Here is a 17,759-nt window from a genome sequence, read left to right as displayed (position 1 = left end):
AAACATTGTAAGGTTTTGTTCCTTAGATTAAAGGAATGAACTTCAGTCTGTAAATGAGGGAAGTTTAACCACTTATAGACTAAACCTTGACACTTGTTTCAAGTTAAAATCCTTATTTTTTGCTAGAAAAACTACTTAGAATCCCCAAACATATACATTATATATATATATATATATATATATATATATATATATATATAATTTTTTTTTAGCAGAGACCCTAGAGAATAAAATTGCGGTTTTTGCAATATTTTATGTCACACTGTATTTGTGTAGCAGTATTTCAAATGCAATTTTTTGGGAAAAAAAATACACTTTAATGAATTAAAAAAAACTAAATAGTAAATTTTTTTTGTATAATGTGAAAGATGATGTTATGACATGAGAATTGTGAACTTTATTCTAAGCAAAAAAAAAAAAAAAAAAACGTGATTCTCATTTTTCCCGGAATCGTGCAGCTCTAATTGGGGCTGATCTGAGGTCTGAAGTGCATGCATTGGGTTCTGATCTGAGGCTAATCTGAGATCTAAAGTGCATGCACTAAGGCTAAATATGTTTTGTGCGTGCGCCAGTTAATGTTTGCACTCATAGTTATACAGCTAATGGCATATTAAACTCATTTCTTATTATATAATAATTCATCTAATCTTACACTCCAAGCTCCAGGAGCTTGGTTCTGAGCAGACTTTGTTTCCTGGTTACTCTCTAACTATCGAATGTGCACCTGTTTCTTCCAACAGGAAAATTTATAATGGCGCTGGTAAGTCTCCTAAATAAGAAGTCTATATCTACAGTACAAGATTTTCATTTTGTAAACTATAACTTTGCTTTATATAATATAGCTGAAAATGTATCAAAACTGGAGCAGACAGAACCTAGAGCACCTGTGGATGACAACCAATCATCTATCTTCTTCAGCTTGTTCAGTTAAGCTTTGAAAAAGGAAAGACAGAAGCTGATTGGTTGCCAAATCCACAATTGGTCTAGATTCTGTCAGCTATAGTTTGATACATTCTCTCTTCCCCATCTATTCTATACATTATCTAACCTTGTTCACACATACAAGTTTGCTTTGTTATTCAACCTCTACATTGCTGAGGAAGTGTCAGTGTACGGAGCCCGCTCTGCTCAGATCGAAAGATTTTGGCCACAACAACTGTTTGGGGTACAAAGAAAAACCCACAGGTAACCTCAGGAGAAATACAGGCTGCTCTGGAAAAAGATGGTGTGGTTGTTTTCAAGGAGCGCAATACGATGATAGTTGAACAAAAATTTGCATGGTTAAGTTGCCAGAAAGAAGCTTTTACTGTACAAGTTCCACAAAAAAGCCTGGTTACAATATGCCCAACAACACCTTGACATGCCTCATTGGCTTTCTTTTGGCATTGGCACAGTAAAGGCTTCCTTCTGGCAGCTCAACCATGCAGCTATTTTTTGTTCAAGTATCCTTGTATCATGCTCCTTAAAGTGGAGGTCCACCCTAAAATGGACCTCCGCTCATCGGAATCCCCCCCCCTCCGGCGCCACAATCGGCACCTTTCAGGGGGGAGGGGGGTGCAGTTACCTGGATAAACCAGGTAACTGCACCCACTTCCGGGCTAGCTCTCTGCGGAACGGGGCGTACGTTACGCCCCGTTCCGCAAGCGCCCGCCCCCTTCAGCAAGTGCCCCGCTGCCTGCTGGGAAACACACAGCTCCCAGAGGCAGCGGGGACCGTCCGGATTGCGCCGCGCGGCTCGCGCATGCGCAGTAGGGAACCGGGAAATGAAGCCGAAAGGCTCCATTTCCTGATTCCCATACCCAAGATGGCGGCGGGACCCGGCAGCCGAGCGAGCGATCGGCTTCGGGTGCCGACATCGCGGGCGCGCTGGACAGGTAAGTGTCACTATTTAAAAGTCAGCAGCTGCAGTATTTGTAGCTGCTGGCTTTTAAAAAAAAAAAAAACGCGGAGTCCCGGTGGACTCCCGCTTTAAAAACAAAATGCTGTCTTTTTGGAGAGCAGCCTGTATTTCTCCTGCAGTTACCGGTGGGCTTTTCTTTGTATCCTGAGCAATTCTTCCACCAGTTATAGCTGCAATCTTTCTTGGTCTACCTGACCTTAGCTTGGTTTTAAAGAGCCCCTAATTTTCCACTTCTTAACCACTTAACAACCGGCCCATAGCCGATTAACGGCTACAGGGTGGTTGTTTAACTCTGAGAGGCCGTTAATTAACGGCCTCCCAGAATTCTGCTCTCGCGCGCCCCCTGGGGTAGGTTTATAACCTCACTTCCTGTTTGGCTATGTGACAGGAAGTAAAGCCACGTTTAAGAAAAGGGACACAAAGGACAACCTAAAAAAGGCAATCAGGGGTTCTAACACTCACTTGTTTTGAGGGGTTTCCCTCAAATGCCCACAATTAGAATAGGATTGTCTTGAGCTCGATTTTAGCTCAGTTCTTCTCAACCCTGTCCTCAAGTATCCCCAACAGGCCATGTCTGCAGGTTTTCCTTCATCTTGCACAGGTGCTTTAAATCACAGTCAATGGCTTGGAATTTTGGACAGCTATTTTAGCTAAGATAAATTCCTAAAACATGCTGTCAGGGGTATTTGAGGACTGAATACTTACCTCTCTATAATTTTTCTTTTCTGGTGACTATTCCTGGCAGCATATGCACAATCCATGCATATGCTACCAAAGTAACTTTTAAACAAATCACACCTTTTTTTTGCTTTGCCATGCCAACCAACCTAGTTAAGCTGCAGATGTAAAATCTGTTGCATGAAAATGAAAAAAAATACATAAAAAAACAAACATTTGCTACAAATTTTATTGGTCAGCAAAACAGGACTTGGAAAAGAGCAAGGAAAAGCAAAAAACACATGTATGTTAAATTTGAGACACTAACAGAATATGGTTTTGAGGTCTGAGCATTTTGCAGAGAAAATTAACAGGAGTGTGCCCACAAACAGACATCTATTAAGGAATTAAACATTAATTAGTCAACATCTTGGAGGAAGATTTTGCAAAAGAATGCAGCACAGACAATTAAATCAAAGTGAAACAACCTACAAACGACACATATTGACAAAAAAAAATACAATAAACCAAAGTAAAAAAAAAACTTGCTCTAAAACACATCTGTTTTGCAAAGACACAACAAACAAATCAAAAATACAAACGTTACAAACTCTATAAGGCCACCCAAATGTGTACACACACTTTTCATGGCAAGGTAAAGAATGCTATCTGCAAGCTTTATATAACATAGGTTTGCGTGCTAATGAGGCAATTGAAAACACATGCACAGTCCATGAAACACACAAAAATGCAAGTTCACCCAGTGTAGAGACAGAACCTCTAAGCGAGTACAACTGTTAAGGATGTCCTTAAATTACTAACCCAAAAAACACACTCTCTGAGCACGCTCAGAATATCCAAGTGCTGTTCACACACAAAAAGAAGAAGAAAAAAAAAAAAAGCCAAGTCCCTGAGCATGGCCAGACCAACCCAAATGCATTTTACACACCAAAAGGCACAGGAAAGTCCCTGAGCATGCCCAGACCAACCCAAATGCAACTAGCAAAAAATAAGCCGCCCCCTGTCCAAAATTAAGCACATCATCCCTAATAGATTGTAAACTTTTCTGAGCAGGGCCCTCTTAATCCTCTTGTATTTTATTGTATTGTAACTGTATTGTCTCCTTTTATATTGTAAAGTGCTGCGTAAATTGTTGGTGCCTATATAAATCCTGAATAATAATAATAATCATCCAGCCTGCTACAAAATTACAGATGGGACGAACACCCATCAGTCCAGGGCAGCAAACAAAGGGACTAACATGGGCAAAAGTTATACAACAAATACCATTACAGTCTGTGAGAACTGACTTGTTAATTTTGCTAGTCCCCACTCGGCTGGCTTATCTTCTAGTTATTGGCCTTAAAATGGGTATGAGGGCCCAGGTCTCACCCTAAGACTGCTTTCAAACTGAAGCGCTTTACAGGCGCTACATTGCTAAAAATAGCCCCTGCATAGCACCTGTAAAGAGCCTCTCCTGTTTCTCCATTGTGAAAGTCTGCAGCAGTGCACTTGCAGGACGGTAAAGAAAAGTCCCGCAAGCAGCATCTAGAGCGCCCCTGCCCATTGAAATCAATAGGGAAGCAGCGGCGGCAAAGTGAAGCTGCGGGTGGTTTTAACCCTTTTTCGGTCACTAGCGGGGGTTTAAAATAGTGGCATTTAACCGCTGATGCCTTGGTGTCAAAGCACCCTAAGGCACATATATCAATGTCACCAATTTGGAAACCCCAAAAACAAAACAAGAAGTGCCTTTGAAAATGCAAAATTGCTTGAAAGCTAGTAACCTGGGGGGAGGCTTACTTTGCCTATAAAGTGGTACATCTGTAGCATGTATCCAAAATGCTGCATCAAAGATGTATGGCTTTAGAGAAAAGTTACAAGTCTACATTGCAGCTGCAAAATACATACAAGGCCATTTGGGTCTGTTAAGGCAAGCCAGCCCATGAAAGGAGGGTGGATGTTTGGGGGCAGGATGGGCTTGGGCATCCCAAACGTCAACCACCTTGTTCCCATATTCAGGGGGACAAAGGCTTTTTCCACACAACCCTAGGCTGGGGTTGTGGGGGGCTGCAGACCTGGGGCTTTACGGAATGTGGAAAGCCCCTTTAAACTAGTGGGTACAAGGTGTTTTGTGGTTGGTATTGGGCTGCCCCAAAAGCAGCCAGCTATGTTGAGTGTATGTGGCCTTGTATGGTTCAGAAGGGGGTTGAGTGATCTCTTTACTCACCCCTTTCCTAGCTGGCCCTGTTGTGTGCTCTGAAAAAGGGATGTGGTTTGGATTGGCGAAGGCAGCTCACAGCCTTTTGAGAATGGAGTGGAATGTGGAATTCCCTTTTAAAAGCAAAAAAGTTAGCCCATGGAAATCCAAGGGGTTGGGGGGGGTGGGACAAGAGCATTGGAGAACGGCGTGTGGAGTTCCCCTTTAAAAGCAAAAGCTAGCCCAAGGAAATAATGTGCATTAGAGGGGAAGGTTAAATTCCCTTTTAGGAGGAGCGAGTCTTTTTGCATAATTTTAACAAGGTGCATGTCATGTTGGCAATGTAACATGACCTGTGTGCAAATCTCCTTAAAAAAAAAATTACATAAAGGTGAACCAGCGTAAAAAAAAAAAAAGTAAATTTAGTGGTGTGCCCGTTCAACCCATGCAATTGCATTTGCATTGCTTGACATTTACTAAGATTTTAGCCGTGCAGTGATTGAACGCATGCAAGAGTCGCTTGCCCATGCGCAGTGCTTACATTGATCTCACGCAGTTCTAAACATACTTGCAGGCACAGCAGGCTTTCTCTGAAAAAGTTACTTTCTCATTCTATTTTGGGCATATTTGTTACTTGGGTAGTTGTTACTAAACTTTCTCACATCACCCATAATATTGGCACTTCCATCTTCTGCTAATATTGAATTGAAGATGCTGTGCGCTATGTCCATAGTGGCGCACAGATTACATTCTACCATGCGCCGAGATCGCTAAAGTAAATGGCAGAGTTGTGCTCTGTTCCTGGCTGTGTGCCTCTACTGATGGCACATGGCTTTGGTAAATCAGCCCCACTGTGTCCGACACAAAGATCTGAATTAACCTCAAGCTGCTGGAGAAAAAATAATCCATGTGGAGGTACACAAATGTGCTGCTTGACCAATCACAGCCCTCAGCAATGGTAGTTCAGTGAGAGATTAGAGTGGAGCTGCAAGATATGCGTCTCTCCTGCTGCAGGAGCAACACAGCTCCACACATCCCCCGCAATGTCCAATTCACCAGGGGATATCACAGTGTCATCACTCACTCATCCATAAGGCCCCATTCACAGCTGTACATTACAGAAACACTTGAATAAAGTGTGTTGTGCTTGCGGTGTAACTCTTAATGACACCCCAAAAGCAGCCAGCAGTCACACATTTTTGCATGCTACAAAAAAACACAACAAACTAAAATCTACAGTAAAAAATGCATGAAGCTCTATGCCTAAAAAGATTCTGGAGTTTCTCTGATGCATTTGTTGCTCATTGGAGAGAATGGGCTGCACCATGCGTGATGTGCAGAAACATGCTAAAAGCATGCCAAAAAAAGCATGTTCAACCGACGCTAGATGTGAAGGTGGCATTAAGCTAGGAATGGCTTATGTGCAGCCTGACTGATAACATAATTACCTTCTGCCTGGAGCTGCACAGCCTTTGCTTGATAAAACACTTTGGCCAGGTCTTTTTCCAACTGGGCCACACTGTGAAGAACATGGGAGTGGAGAGGAAGGTAAGGTGGGCTACATGAGAGCACGAGGAGGTTACCTAAATCAGTATTAAACCCAAAAAACAAACATTTCTTATATTGCAGCTTACCAATTCTTAGATGTGGTTGCTGCATTCGTTTTCTTTCCTTTAGTCTAAGTTGATACATATGTGGTGTGGGAAACGCAGTGATCCGTGTGCATTTCCTGCACCGCATTGCAATCCGCTGCGGGTGTCAATACAAAGTTAACAACACCTCAAATGGATCACAAATGCAGGTTTGTACAAAATAGCCATGCGCTGCGGTTCTGGTGTGGCTCCAAAAACATTGCCTGCATTTCTATGGTGCAATGCAATCTGAGCCCTTTCAAAATGAATGGGCTCAAATCACACCACACTGAATCACATTCAATGCGGTGTGGTTCCTGTGCAATTCACATGCAGCTCTTAAGCCCCGTACACACAATTGGATTTTCCAATGGGAAATGTTGGATGACAGGCTGCTGGCGGAAAGTCCAACCGCGTGTATGCTCCATCGGACAAATGTTGTCGGCCTTTCCGCCAACAAATGTTGGCTAGCATGTTCTTAAATTTTCTGCCAACAAATGTATGTTTGACTTTCCGAGCGTGTGTACATAAGTCCATCGGACAAAAGTCCACGCATGCTTGGAATCAAGGATGAGCCGAGAGCGCTCGGTCTTGTAAAACTAGCATTCGTAATGGAGACATCACGTACGTCTTGTACGTCACTACGTTCGTAATTGTTGGCCAACATTTGTGTGACCGTGTATGCAAGACAAGTTGGAGCCAACAACAACCAATGCTTATTTTCACCTGGTGATCCTGCCAGTAAATCTGCTGTTTCTTTCTTTATCAGGACAAACCGTCCTGCAGATGTAGACGTTAGGGAGATGAAACAACACTTTAGCACTGACAGGGTACTTACAATTACAATAACTTTTATCTCAATAGGAAAAAAAAATCTGTTATTGTAACTGTTTATAAAGTATTAGCTGGAGTTTGGCTCTAATTTCTTGGAGTATCTAAATCTGGTAGTACAGCTAACACACCCCCGCCCCCCAAGACAATACTGGCCAGATCACCAGGTAGAAAGCCTAAAAAAAAAAAAACGAATAAAGCCACCTCATCTAATGATTGGTAAGCTGCAATATATTACATTTTCTGGTTTGGAGATTAATACTGCTTTAACCACTTCAGCCCCAGAAGAAATGGCTGCTCAAAGACCAGGCCATTTTTGGCTATATGGCACTGCGTCGCTTTAACTGCCTCGGTCGTGCGACGCTGTACCCAAACAAAATTGACATCCTTTTTTTCCCCACACATAGAGGTTATTTACGAAAGGCAACTCCACTTTGCACTGAAAGTGCAGTTGCTCTAAATGTAAGGGGTAGATCTGAAATGAGGGGAAGCTCTGCTGATTTTATCATCCAATCATGTGCAAGCTAAAATGCTATTTTTTTATTTTCCTTGCATGTCCTCCTCAGATCTACAGTGACTTTACTTCCAAGTGCACTTGCAGTGAAAAGTGGATATTCCTTTAGTAAATAACCCCAATATTTTGTACTTTTTGCTGTAATAAATAGCCCTAATTTTTTTTTTAAAAAGCTATTTTTTTTCCCTCAGTTTAGGCCGATATGAATTCTTCTACATATTTTTGGTAATTAAAAAAAAAAAAAAAAAAAAATGCAAAAAGCACATATTGATTGGTTTGCACAAAAGTTATAGCATCTACAAAATAGGGGATAGATTTATGTCATTTTTATTATTTTTTTTACTAGCAATGGCGGTGATCTGCGATTTTTAGCGAGACTGTGACATTATGGCGGACACATCGGACACTTTTGACAAATTTTGGGGTCGATTGACAATTATACAGCGATCAATGTTATAAAAATACACTGATTGCTGTATAAATGTCACTGGCAAGGAAGGGGTTCACTGTGTTCCCTATGTGTGTGTTCTAACTGTGGGGGATGGGAGTGACTATAGGAGAAGAGAGATCGTGGTTCCCAGCTCGCAGGAACTCATGATCTCTCTCTCCTCACAGAACTGGGATGTGTGTGTTTACATACACACGTCCATGTTTTGCCTCTTGTGCCTGCGATCGCTCGTGGCCACCGGTCACGAGCATCGGCACCCCGCTTCAGCGGGTGCATGCGCCTGCTATCCCGCTTAAAGGGACCGACATACAGCTACGACTGTTTGTGGGATCGTGCCGACCTGCCGCAGTATAATGACGGCAACTGGTCGGCAAGTGGTTAAAGTGACACTAAACTTTGGCCTAAGGGCTGGTTCACACCACAATTTCTGCATTCCTGATGTTTTTCTGTGTGCATGGTTTTTGATGCATTTTTTATGCGCTCCAGTGCGTTTTTTTCACCTTTTTTTTTCCTTCATATCAATTGAGGACATATGTGTTCTGGTAAGTATTTAATGCATTTTGCCACATCCATATAGAAAAAAATCCAACATGTTCTACTTTTGTTGGCTGCACTGGTATGAACTAGGGTCATTGAATCTACGTTAAACGCTTTCCATGCCTTTTTGATGCAGAATAAAAACACACTGGACTGCATCTGGTGTGAAAACATATTCAAGTGTAAATCAGAGCTTGACAAATCCCAGGCACCAGGTTACCATGGCGAACAGACACCGCGTCCCTGGACTTCCACCAGCCCACTCACCACCAGCACCAGATGTGAGCAACTCCCATTGCCCGACGCCCTGGACATCTGGGCTCCAGGCAACTGATCCAGTTCCAACATCCAAAAACAATCCTAGAGCAGAGCTAACGTTTCTCTCTTCCTCTCCATACAATGGCACCCCTGTCCATCCTCCACCCCTTCCCCCAGCAGACCAATAGCTTGCTATGGGGGCACGTGTGTGTGTGCTCGCTTTTGAGCCCCGCTCATAAGACACACAAGAGCGGGGACAGCCCTGCTTCCACCTCACTGGCTGTGATTGACAGCAGCAGGAGCCAATGAGGAGAGGCAGAGAGCTGGGACAGCAGCCGCTCTCAAGCACAGCGCTGGATCAGAATTGGGCTTGGTTAAGTATTGGGGGGGAGATATTGCAAGAGGAGCTGCATATTGAAGGTTTTTCACCTCCAGGCATTGAATTTATGAAGGTTACAAAAAAAAAAAAAAAAAAAAAAAAACACCTTTAGGTTTTACAACCACTTTAATTCACCATCTTGAAAAAATATATTCTTCTAGCTGCGTGCAGTTAATACATGCAATGATAGTGTTCAGTACATCATTTGTATGCTACCTTTTTATACTTTTTCTCCATAACCCCTGCCGGTAATGTATACCATGTAACCTCTATCACTATAATTTCTTTGGACAACATGTGGAGAAAAATAGAAAGTCAAATAAAATGTATCTGATTTACAGAATCCTTATCCCGGTCACTACATGTAGTTATCAGCACACAATTTATGTCACAATAGTGGCCTTTTATTTGATTACATTGTAATACAACCATTACTGCTGCTAGCGATGTGAAGACACATGGGAGCTTGAAGGATTTCATACATATATACAGGTCCTCAGCGGGGTCTTTAAAGACAAATATTGATACATTTTCTCATTCATTTCTTCAAAGTCCAGCATTAAATGAAAAGTTAGAGAAGTTTTTTTCAGTTGAAACATACGATGTGTAGTGTTTGTTAGGTTTCTGTGCTCCTTCATTACAGCCCAGTAACAGAAGGAACTAATGTCCCCATCCTGTGCTCCATGTAATAGCTGTGGAGGGAGTGCTAGTCATTCCTGGCTAAGATGCTGTGTGCCTTTCCAGAATATGTACACGTCTGTAAGGGGGGGAGGAGCGGGACACAGCAAAGTTTACTTAGAGAGGTAGGATTGCTCTCTGACATTCCTTTCAGATAAGCGGATGTAGTCTTCAGTGCATCTGCAAACACTTTTCCCAAGGCTTTGATAGCCTACATCTAGCACTGTCACACTGAAAAGCCTTCATCATAAATAACAGCCCTTCCCACTCAGTACTATAGAGTTACCTTAGGGGTAACACCAGTCCTCTCCTATACAACAACAAAATCATTGATTTATTTACAAATGCATGTAATCTTGAAGAGGGAATGAATGAATAGTATAGTGTTTATCATAATACAGGTCAAAGCACTATGAAAATATTTGTTATAGTGATCACAAAGAGCAACTACACAGACAAATGTCCCAGATTGTCACTGCAAAGGTGAGACTACTCCCAGCATGGCCAATGGAGACCTTATGGGAACACACAAGTCATTGGAGACATGCTGTAAACCTCCACCATCAATCCAACCATTTATTACCTTTTCCATAACAAAATTCAATTCTGCTTTCGCTGGGTTCCACTTTTGTGCCTGAATTTTCATGAGTTGGTTTTTTTGTTGCTGTTTTTTTTTATGCACATCTCATGAGCATTGTTGCACCAAAAAAAAAAGCTGTACTTTTTGTTTTCCCCCCATAATGCACAGATGTGAACTAGTCCCAAAGCATGGCAATTTTCTTGTCATGCATCAGCCAATGCATTTAAGCACAATATTTCAAACACACACACATTCGTAAAAGTGGCTGTATATGTAATTGGGTGGTGCAGCAACCGGCCGAACAACAAAAGACTTCCAAAAGGTAGAAGTAAGTCACCAGTATGCCAAGAATCACCAGTACGAATCCATAGTTATAGAAGCAATGTTTCAGAGCCTCGTGGACCCCTTCATCAGGCATGGGACGACGCAGGACCCCTTCATCAGGCATGGGACGACGCAGGACCCCTTCATCAGGCATGGGACGACGCAGGACCCCTTCATCAGGCATGGGACGACGCAGGACCCCTTCATCAGGCATGGGACGACGCAGGACCCCTTCATCAGGCATGGGACGGCGCAGGACCCCTTCATCAGGCATGGGACGGCGCAGGACCCCTTCATCAGGCATGGGACGGCGCAGGACCCCTTCATCAGGCATGGGACGGCGCAGGACCCCTTCATCAGGCATGGGAAGGCGCAGGACCCCTTCATCAGGCATGGGAAGGCGCAGGACCCCTTCATCAGGCATGGGAAGGCGCAGGACCCCTTCATCAGGCATGAGACTACACAAGACCCCTTCATCAGGCATGTGACCCTGCAGGGCATGGGACGAGGCAGGACCCCTTCATCAGGCATGGGACGAGGCAGGACCCCTTCATCAGGCATGGGACGAGGCAGGACCCCTTCATCAGGCATGGGACGAGGCAGGACATATGACGACGCAGAACCCCTTTATCAGGCTCTAAAACGTTGCTTCTGTAACTATGATGTGATTGCAAAATAAAGCTTTGTACCTGTTCTGGAGATTCTTCATGAACTGGTGACAAACTTCTCACTCTGGCCAATGCATTCAGGTGTGAATAGAGACCTACTGAGTCATTGTAACGGCATAAATAAATGGGGGGGGGGAGTTAAACTCCAAAAATCTCTGCAGTCCATCATTCTGCAAAATCGACAGAACCCGTCTTTTAGGCTCGGTTCACATATATGCAAATCAATTGCCTGTTGAGCCACATCCGATTCACATAACATGTGAACTGGACCAGCTTTTAACGGATCCGGGTCACACATGCCCGGGACAGCCACGGCCTGGTGTTTTTTTTTTTTTTTTTTTAGCTCTGGTTCATGTGCTAATTCAAGTAAAAAAAAAATTGCACCTGAACTGGTGAACTAAACCACACTGGACTGTGCACCAAGCGCAGCACAGCTCATACATGCACACAGGGAAGCTGGCCGCCCACAGTAAACATGCCTGCGCCAGGGATCAGCGAAGAACCGCCCCAAGTGAGGACAGTGCTGGAGCTCTGGACAGATGAGTGTCCTTTTTTTTTTTTTTTATAAAAGTCAGCAGTTACAGTATAGTTAGCTGCTCACTTAACAAAACAAAACTTTTTTTTTTTTTTAAAGACTGAAGGTCCTGTAACTTTGTTTTAATGGATCAAATGTAACTGAAATCTGACATTTCCATTGTGATTTTGAAGATCCAGCTGTAATAATAAAAGCCATGGCTGGTACTGGTGTGGCAATGAAGTGGGATGCCCCCCATAGATATCCTGTGACTGGTTCTGGTGTAGCTATGTAGTGGGATGCCCCCCATAGACATCCTATTACTGGTGTGGCCATGTAGTGGGATGCCCCCCATAGACATCCTGTGACTGGTACTGGTGTGGCCATGTAGTGGGATGCCCCCCATAGACATCCTGTGACTGGTACTGGTGTGGCCATGTAGTGGGATGCCCCCCACAGACATCCTGTGACTGGTACTGGTGTGGCCATGTAGTGGGATGCCCCCCACAGACATCCTGGTACTGGTGTGACCATGTAGTGGGATGCCCCTCATAGACATCCTGGTACTGGTGTGGCCATGTAGTGGGATGCCCCTCATAGACATCCTGGTACTGGTGTGGCCATGTAGTGGGGTGCCCCCCATAGACATCCTGGTACTGGTGTGGCCATGTAGTGGGGTGCCCCCCATAGACATACTGGTACTGGTGTGGCCATGTAGTGGGATGCCCCCCCCCCCCATAGACATACTGGTACTGGTGTGGCCATGTAGTGGGATGCCCCCCCCCCCCATATACATCCTGGTACTGGTGTGGCCATGTAGTGGAGTGCCCCCATAGACATACCTTGGAGCTGTGCGGACAGGGACTCCTGGTGCTGCTGATACTTGAGTGCCAGAACCTCGGCTTTCTTCAGCTGCTTCTGCAGCTCATAGTTCAGTAGAGCTCCATAGACGAAGGCGAAGGCTACCGCTAGGAAGGCGAGAGCCTGGAAGATCCTCTTCTGTCTTCTGGAGCACATACCGTTGCCCATAGTCCCTGCTCACGGGCCAGCTCCTGCAGTCATGGTCCGGCAGTATGTGGCAGTCACACGAGGAGCCTGTCCCCCGACAACTTTCCTAACTCCTTCTCCGGGGGAGGACTGGCATGCTCCTCTCTTCTCTCCTCCGCTCTCCTCCGCTCCTCTCCTCTCCTCTCCTCTCCTCCGTTTGTTTTTGCTGCCACTCTTCAGACTGCACACAATAGAACGCTGCCTCCTGCTAAAACATCCCAGCAATGTGAACTGCAAACTATTCAGGGCCTCTAGCTCTATCCTCTGCTTGCTCTACTTTTTTTTTCTTTTTTTTTTTTTTTTCTGAAGCTGCTTTATTGGAATGTAACAAAACGAACAACTGGCTTTCATGTAAAACTGCAGAGACATTTAGAAAAGAACAGGAAAGTATAAAGAAGATGCAAGATTTGAAGTGTGCAGGCTATAAAAGTCAATCATGTATTTTTCTCTTTTATATGTATTTTATTATGCTACATAGAGAAGAAGACATTATATATATATATATATATATATATATAATCTATCACTGTGTAAATTGACAGAGTGATATAAGTGTAATAAATAATCTCAGTGCCCTGATTACAGTAAAGCCCCTCAGTGCCTATTTGTGATGCCAGTCAGTGCTGGCCATTAATGCCCATCAGCATACCTCCCAATTTTCTGAGATGGGAATGAGGGACACCTATTAGAAAAACTATATAGGCATAGGAAACACCCCCTGCCATGCTCCCTTAGGGGAGAAATATATAAACAAAAAAGATTAGTTAAACCCTCAAGTTTTTGTTTTTTTGTTTTGTTTTGTTTTTTACCACTATTTTTCCTTTACATTGCCTATTGAGATGAACAAATGTAGCAATTTAAAAATTGTATGAAAGGTTTAGCACTGGGAAACATATTGAGAAAGATAAAAAGTGCATTTTATATACAACTATATAGATCAGACCAAAATGAGGAGGAATGAGGGACAGAGGGACTTTGTTCCAAATCAGGGACAGTTGTGAGCTATACATGAGTGCCACCCATTGGTGCCCACCAGTGCTCAACAGTGTCGCCTATCAGTGCCCATCAGTACAGCATATCATCAGTGACTCCTCATCAGTGCAGCCTCATCAGCGCTCATCAGTGAATGAGAAAAATTACTTATTTACAAAAGTTACTGACAGAAACTAGGAAATATGTACAAAGAGGTATTATCAGCAAAGAGCCCAACAAGAGTCCTGGTGCACATATATCTGAGTATATCTAGTTATTTAATAGAAAAAGCTCCAGATGAATGTAGTTAGTCTAGCTGCAGGTGCCCCTTAGGAAAATGCAGCGTTTGTCCTGAAGGCAAGATTAGCAGCAATAGATAGATCCTCCAACTGTTGTCCAGCCAGCCTGGAACACAGCTTCCCACCTGCAGAAACTGTGATGTGGCACTGGAACTTAGAGTCAGCCTATCTACTTTAGTCCCTCCCTAGTAGTTTCTAAACTGACATTCAAGCAGACCTCTTATTACCAGAAGTGGTCATCAGATGCTTAACCTGGCTCTAGTATATTCTAGATATCGAGCCCTGAGCTAAAACTAGCTACAGAATCCCAGACCAGAAGGGTCAGGGTTAACCAAAATAACAGGAGCTGCATATAAACTCTATGGCAATAAACAGGTTCACCTACTGATTTACTGGAAGGTGACCACTACATACATTCAGTAGCACCAGTTTAGCTATATGACACTGTACATGTGAGCTAATAAGAATAGGACAGAGACTTGTCTGTCACTACTCATATGACGTCCTCTCATTCCCGGCCATCTAGGGGGTGCGAGCGGCATTGCTCGGGACCCGGTGCGCGTGCCCAACGGCCGTGATGTCCGCCGGGCACCCGCGATTGCCCGGGAACACAGCAGTACCGTGAACCTGTGTATGTAAACACACAGATCCACGCCCTGTCAGTGGAGAGGAGACCGATGGTGTGTTCCCAGTACAGAGGAACACTGATCGGTCTCCTCCTCTCCCCCCATATTAACCCCTGCAGCGCCCCCTGGTGTTAACCCCTTCCCTGCCAGTCACATTTACACAGTAATCAGTGCAATTTTATAGCACCGATTGCTTTGTGAATGGTCCCAAAAATGTGTCAAAAGTGTCCAATGTGTCCGCCATAACGTCGCAGTCACGAAAAATATCGCAGATCGCTGCCATTACTAGTAAAAAAAATTTAAAAATGCCATAAATCTATCCCCTATTTTGTAGATGCTATAACTTTTTCACAAACCGATCAATGTACGCTTATTGCGATTTTATAAATTTTTTTACCAAAAATGTGTAGAAGAATATGTATCGGCCTAAACTGAGGAAAAGATTTTTTTTTTTTTTTTTAAATGGGATATTTATTATAGCAAAAAGTTAAAAATATTGTTTTTTTCAAAATTGTCACACTTTTTTTGTTTTATAGCACAAAAATAAAAACCGCAGAGGTGATCAAATACCACCAAAATAATTGTGTCTCTCTCTCTCTGGCAGCTCAGAGTTGGGCTGCACTGCTGGCAATGTGCTACAGCGGCTGCGGGAGTAGTTAGCGGCGGCCCCCGGGACTGTCTGGCACTGACTGGGCAGTGGGCACAGGCTGGATCCTTACCAGCAGTAAGTGTGGCTCTGTCTGGTGTGGTGTCTGTGGCTGGCTGCTCAGCCTTGCAACCAGTTACTAAGGCATATGCAGGACGCAGCTGCTAACAGGAACTGAGTTCCTGTTGTGGAAAAAGTACAGGAACTCCGTTCCCATGTGTTCCTGCATGACTTGAGCCCTGCTTTTAAGCCATCCTCCTAGTACTAATACATAATTATACATAGCACTGTCACATTCACAGCCAACAGTAGAGGGCGGCAAATCCTACAGTATATTTCTCTTTCATGTATATTATATTGATTTTTAAAGAAAATATACAGCAGGGTTGTCAAACCTTTTGACCTTTTTGGGCCACACCTAAAATATACTAACAAAAAGGATAGCTGATGAATAGAAAACGTGAGGCAGATCACAAATTAATGATCACTGATAAGATAATTTTTTATTAAGTAATTTTTTTTTATAATAAAAGTAAGAGAGGGCAACATAAAACTAGTGCGATATTTGTCACTGTTTTTGATAAACTAACACATCAATATCTGGTTCAATGGATGGAGTATTAATCCTCAATGAATTCTCAAGGTGCTCATTAGATATTTTGGTTCTAATTTTCATCCTTGATATACACCTATATACACCGATACAGTAGGTGCTACCGAAAACTGATGACATGAATAAGGCGTGATTGTGAAGACTGGAATATTTTTCTTTGGAAAGATAAAACTTATAAAAGTTCAGTAAAAAGACACTCAGATTTTTTTTTCGGTTGCATGCATGCGTTCGCTAAGCGTAAACATGTTTTTACATAAAATTTCAATAAAAGTCAACATTTTTAGTACGTGTACGATTTTATGTTGTGTCGCATTCATAGCAGTTGTGAGCTGCAGGATGGACATCCCTGCTCTACAGGAACCTGGAAAAGAAGGCAGGTAGAGCAAAGACAATACTGTATAATACAAATGACATGTCCAATACAAATGACGTGTCCAACACAATGGGTAAAATTAGAAAAGGAGAAAATATATGCATATATTCAACCAGAAGTGCATGAAACAAATGTCATCAGGGGAAACGCATGTGTAGAGAAAAACTTGGGCATCCTACAAGCTCGTCCATAGTCAAACTATGACCCATCCCACAGCTTACTGGAGTAAAAAAAGAGTGCAAGTTCAGAGTTCGGATAAAGATGTGTTAAGAAGATGCCCAAGCTCATCTCTACGCATAAGTGCGGGCATTGGTTACTTAGGTGGCGGTAGGGAAGGTAGCATCTTTAGTCCCAATCAAATGTAGAAAATAGTGTAGAATGCATGGAAGGGAGCTTCTGAGTGTATCGTTTGGGGAATATATTATGGCAGGCTCTGGATGCCCTATGATGGTAAAGGACAAAGGGGGATGGACAAAAGAGGGGTAAACTAGCTGTATCGAGGAAGCCATAAAATATGTGTAGCGCACCCCCTAAGGAGCCGCAGATGAACTGGGATCCCCCACCTTGCACAGCCAGGCACACTGAATTTTCACAGTCGCTTCAGAGTCAGGAAACAGTCCAGTAATTAGCTTTTTTTTTTGTTTTATTGAAAGAACATAACTTGGATAGGGATTGGAAAAATTATGGGATGCCAATTTGACATCAAAGCAACTTCAGGGACAACTTCTCCTATTTACAGTCAATATACACTCCTCACTTCCCCCAGCACACTTGCTTGCAAAACTTAAGCTGGCACACTGCACTGCACAAGCATGCAGTTAGATTTAGAGCAAAAGCCTGTTGAAGGCAGGAACCCGAGGCCCCTTTAAGTGTGTAGCAAAATTGCAGTGTCCAGCTTGAGCACTCATGTGGTTGCTGATCCCAGCACCACCTCCTCAGGCACTGCCAGCCCGTTCTGGCTGCAGCTGCCCCTTTGATTAGCCCTCCTGGCTACTTCTCCACAGTCTTACCAGACTGACACTCTCTCTCTACATAGTCCTCTCAGACGGATCACTCACCAGCATACC

General features: G+C 43.4%; 1 protein-coding gene across 5 annotated transcripts in view; it reads right to left on the bottom strand.

The window, feature by feature from the left end:
- The window catches only part of GOLIM4 (golgi integral membrane protein 4), a 169,329-nt gene extending 155,888 nt beyond the window's left edge, over positions 1-13,441 (bottom strand). For all 5 annotated transcript variants that reach the window (XM_077488024.1, XM_077488027.1, XM_077488026.1 and 2 more), the window contains exon 1: positions 12,959-13,441. In XM_077488024.1, coding sequence (XP_077344150.1) covers positions 12,959-13,145 — 187 coding nt within the window. In that variant the 5' untranslated portion in view covers positions 13,146-13,441. The remainder of the gene's footprint in view (positions 1-12,958) is intronic.
- Between the last annotated feature and the right edge of the window lie 4,318 nt (positions 13,442-17,759).

Source organism: Lithobates pipiens, unplaced genomic scaffold, assembly GCF_037356315.1.
Source record: "Lithobates pipiens isolate NorthernLeopardFrog02 unplaced genomic scaffold, aLitPip1_a1.2 Scaffold_18, whole genome shotgun sequence".
In the NCBI taxonomy this organism is placed as follows: Eukaryota; Metazoa; Chordata; class Amphibia; order Anura; family Ranidae; genus Lithobates; species Lithobates pipiens.
This window is presented reverse-complemented; position numbering and strand designations above follow the sequence as displayed.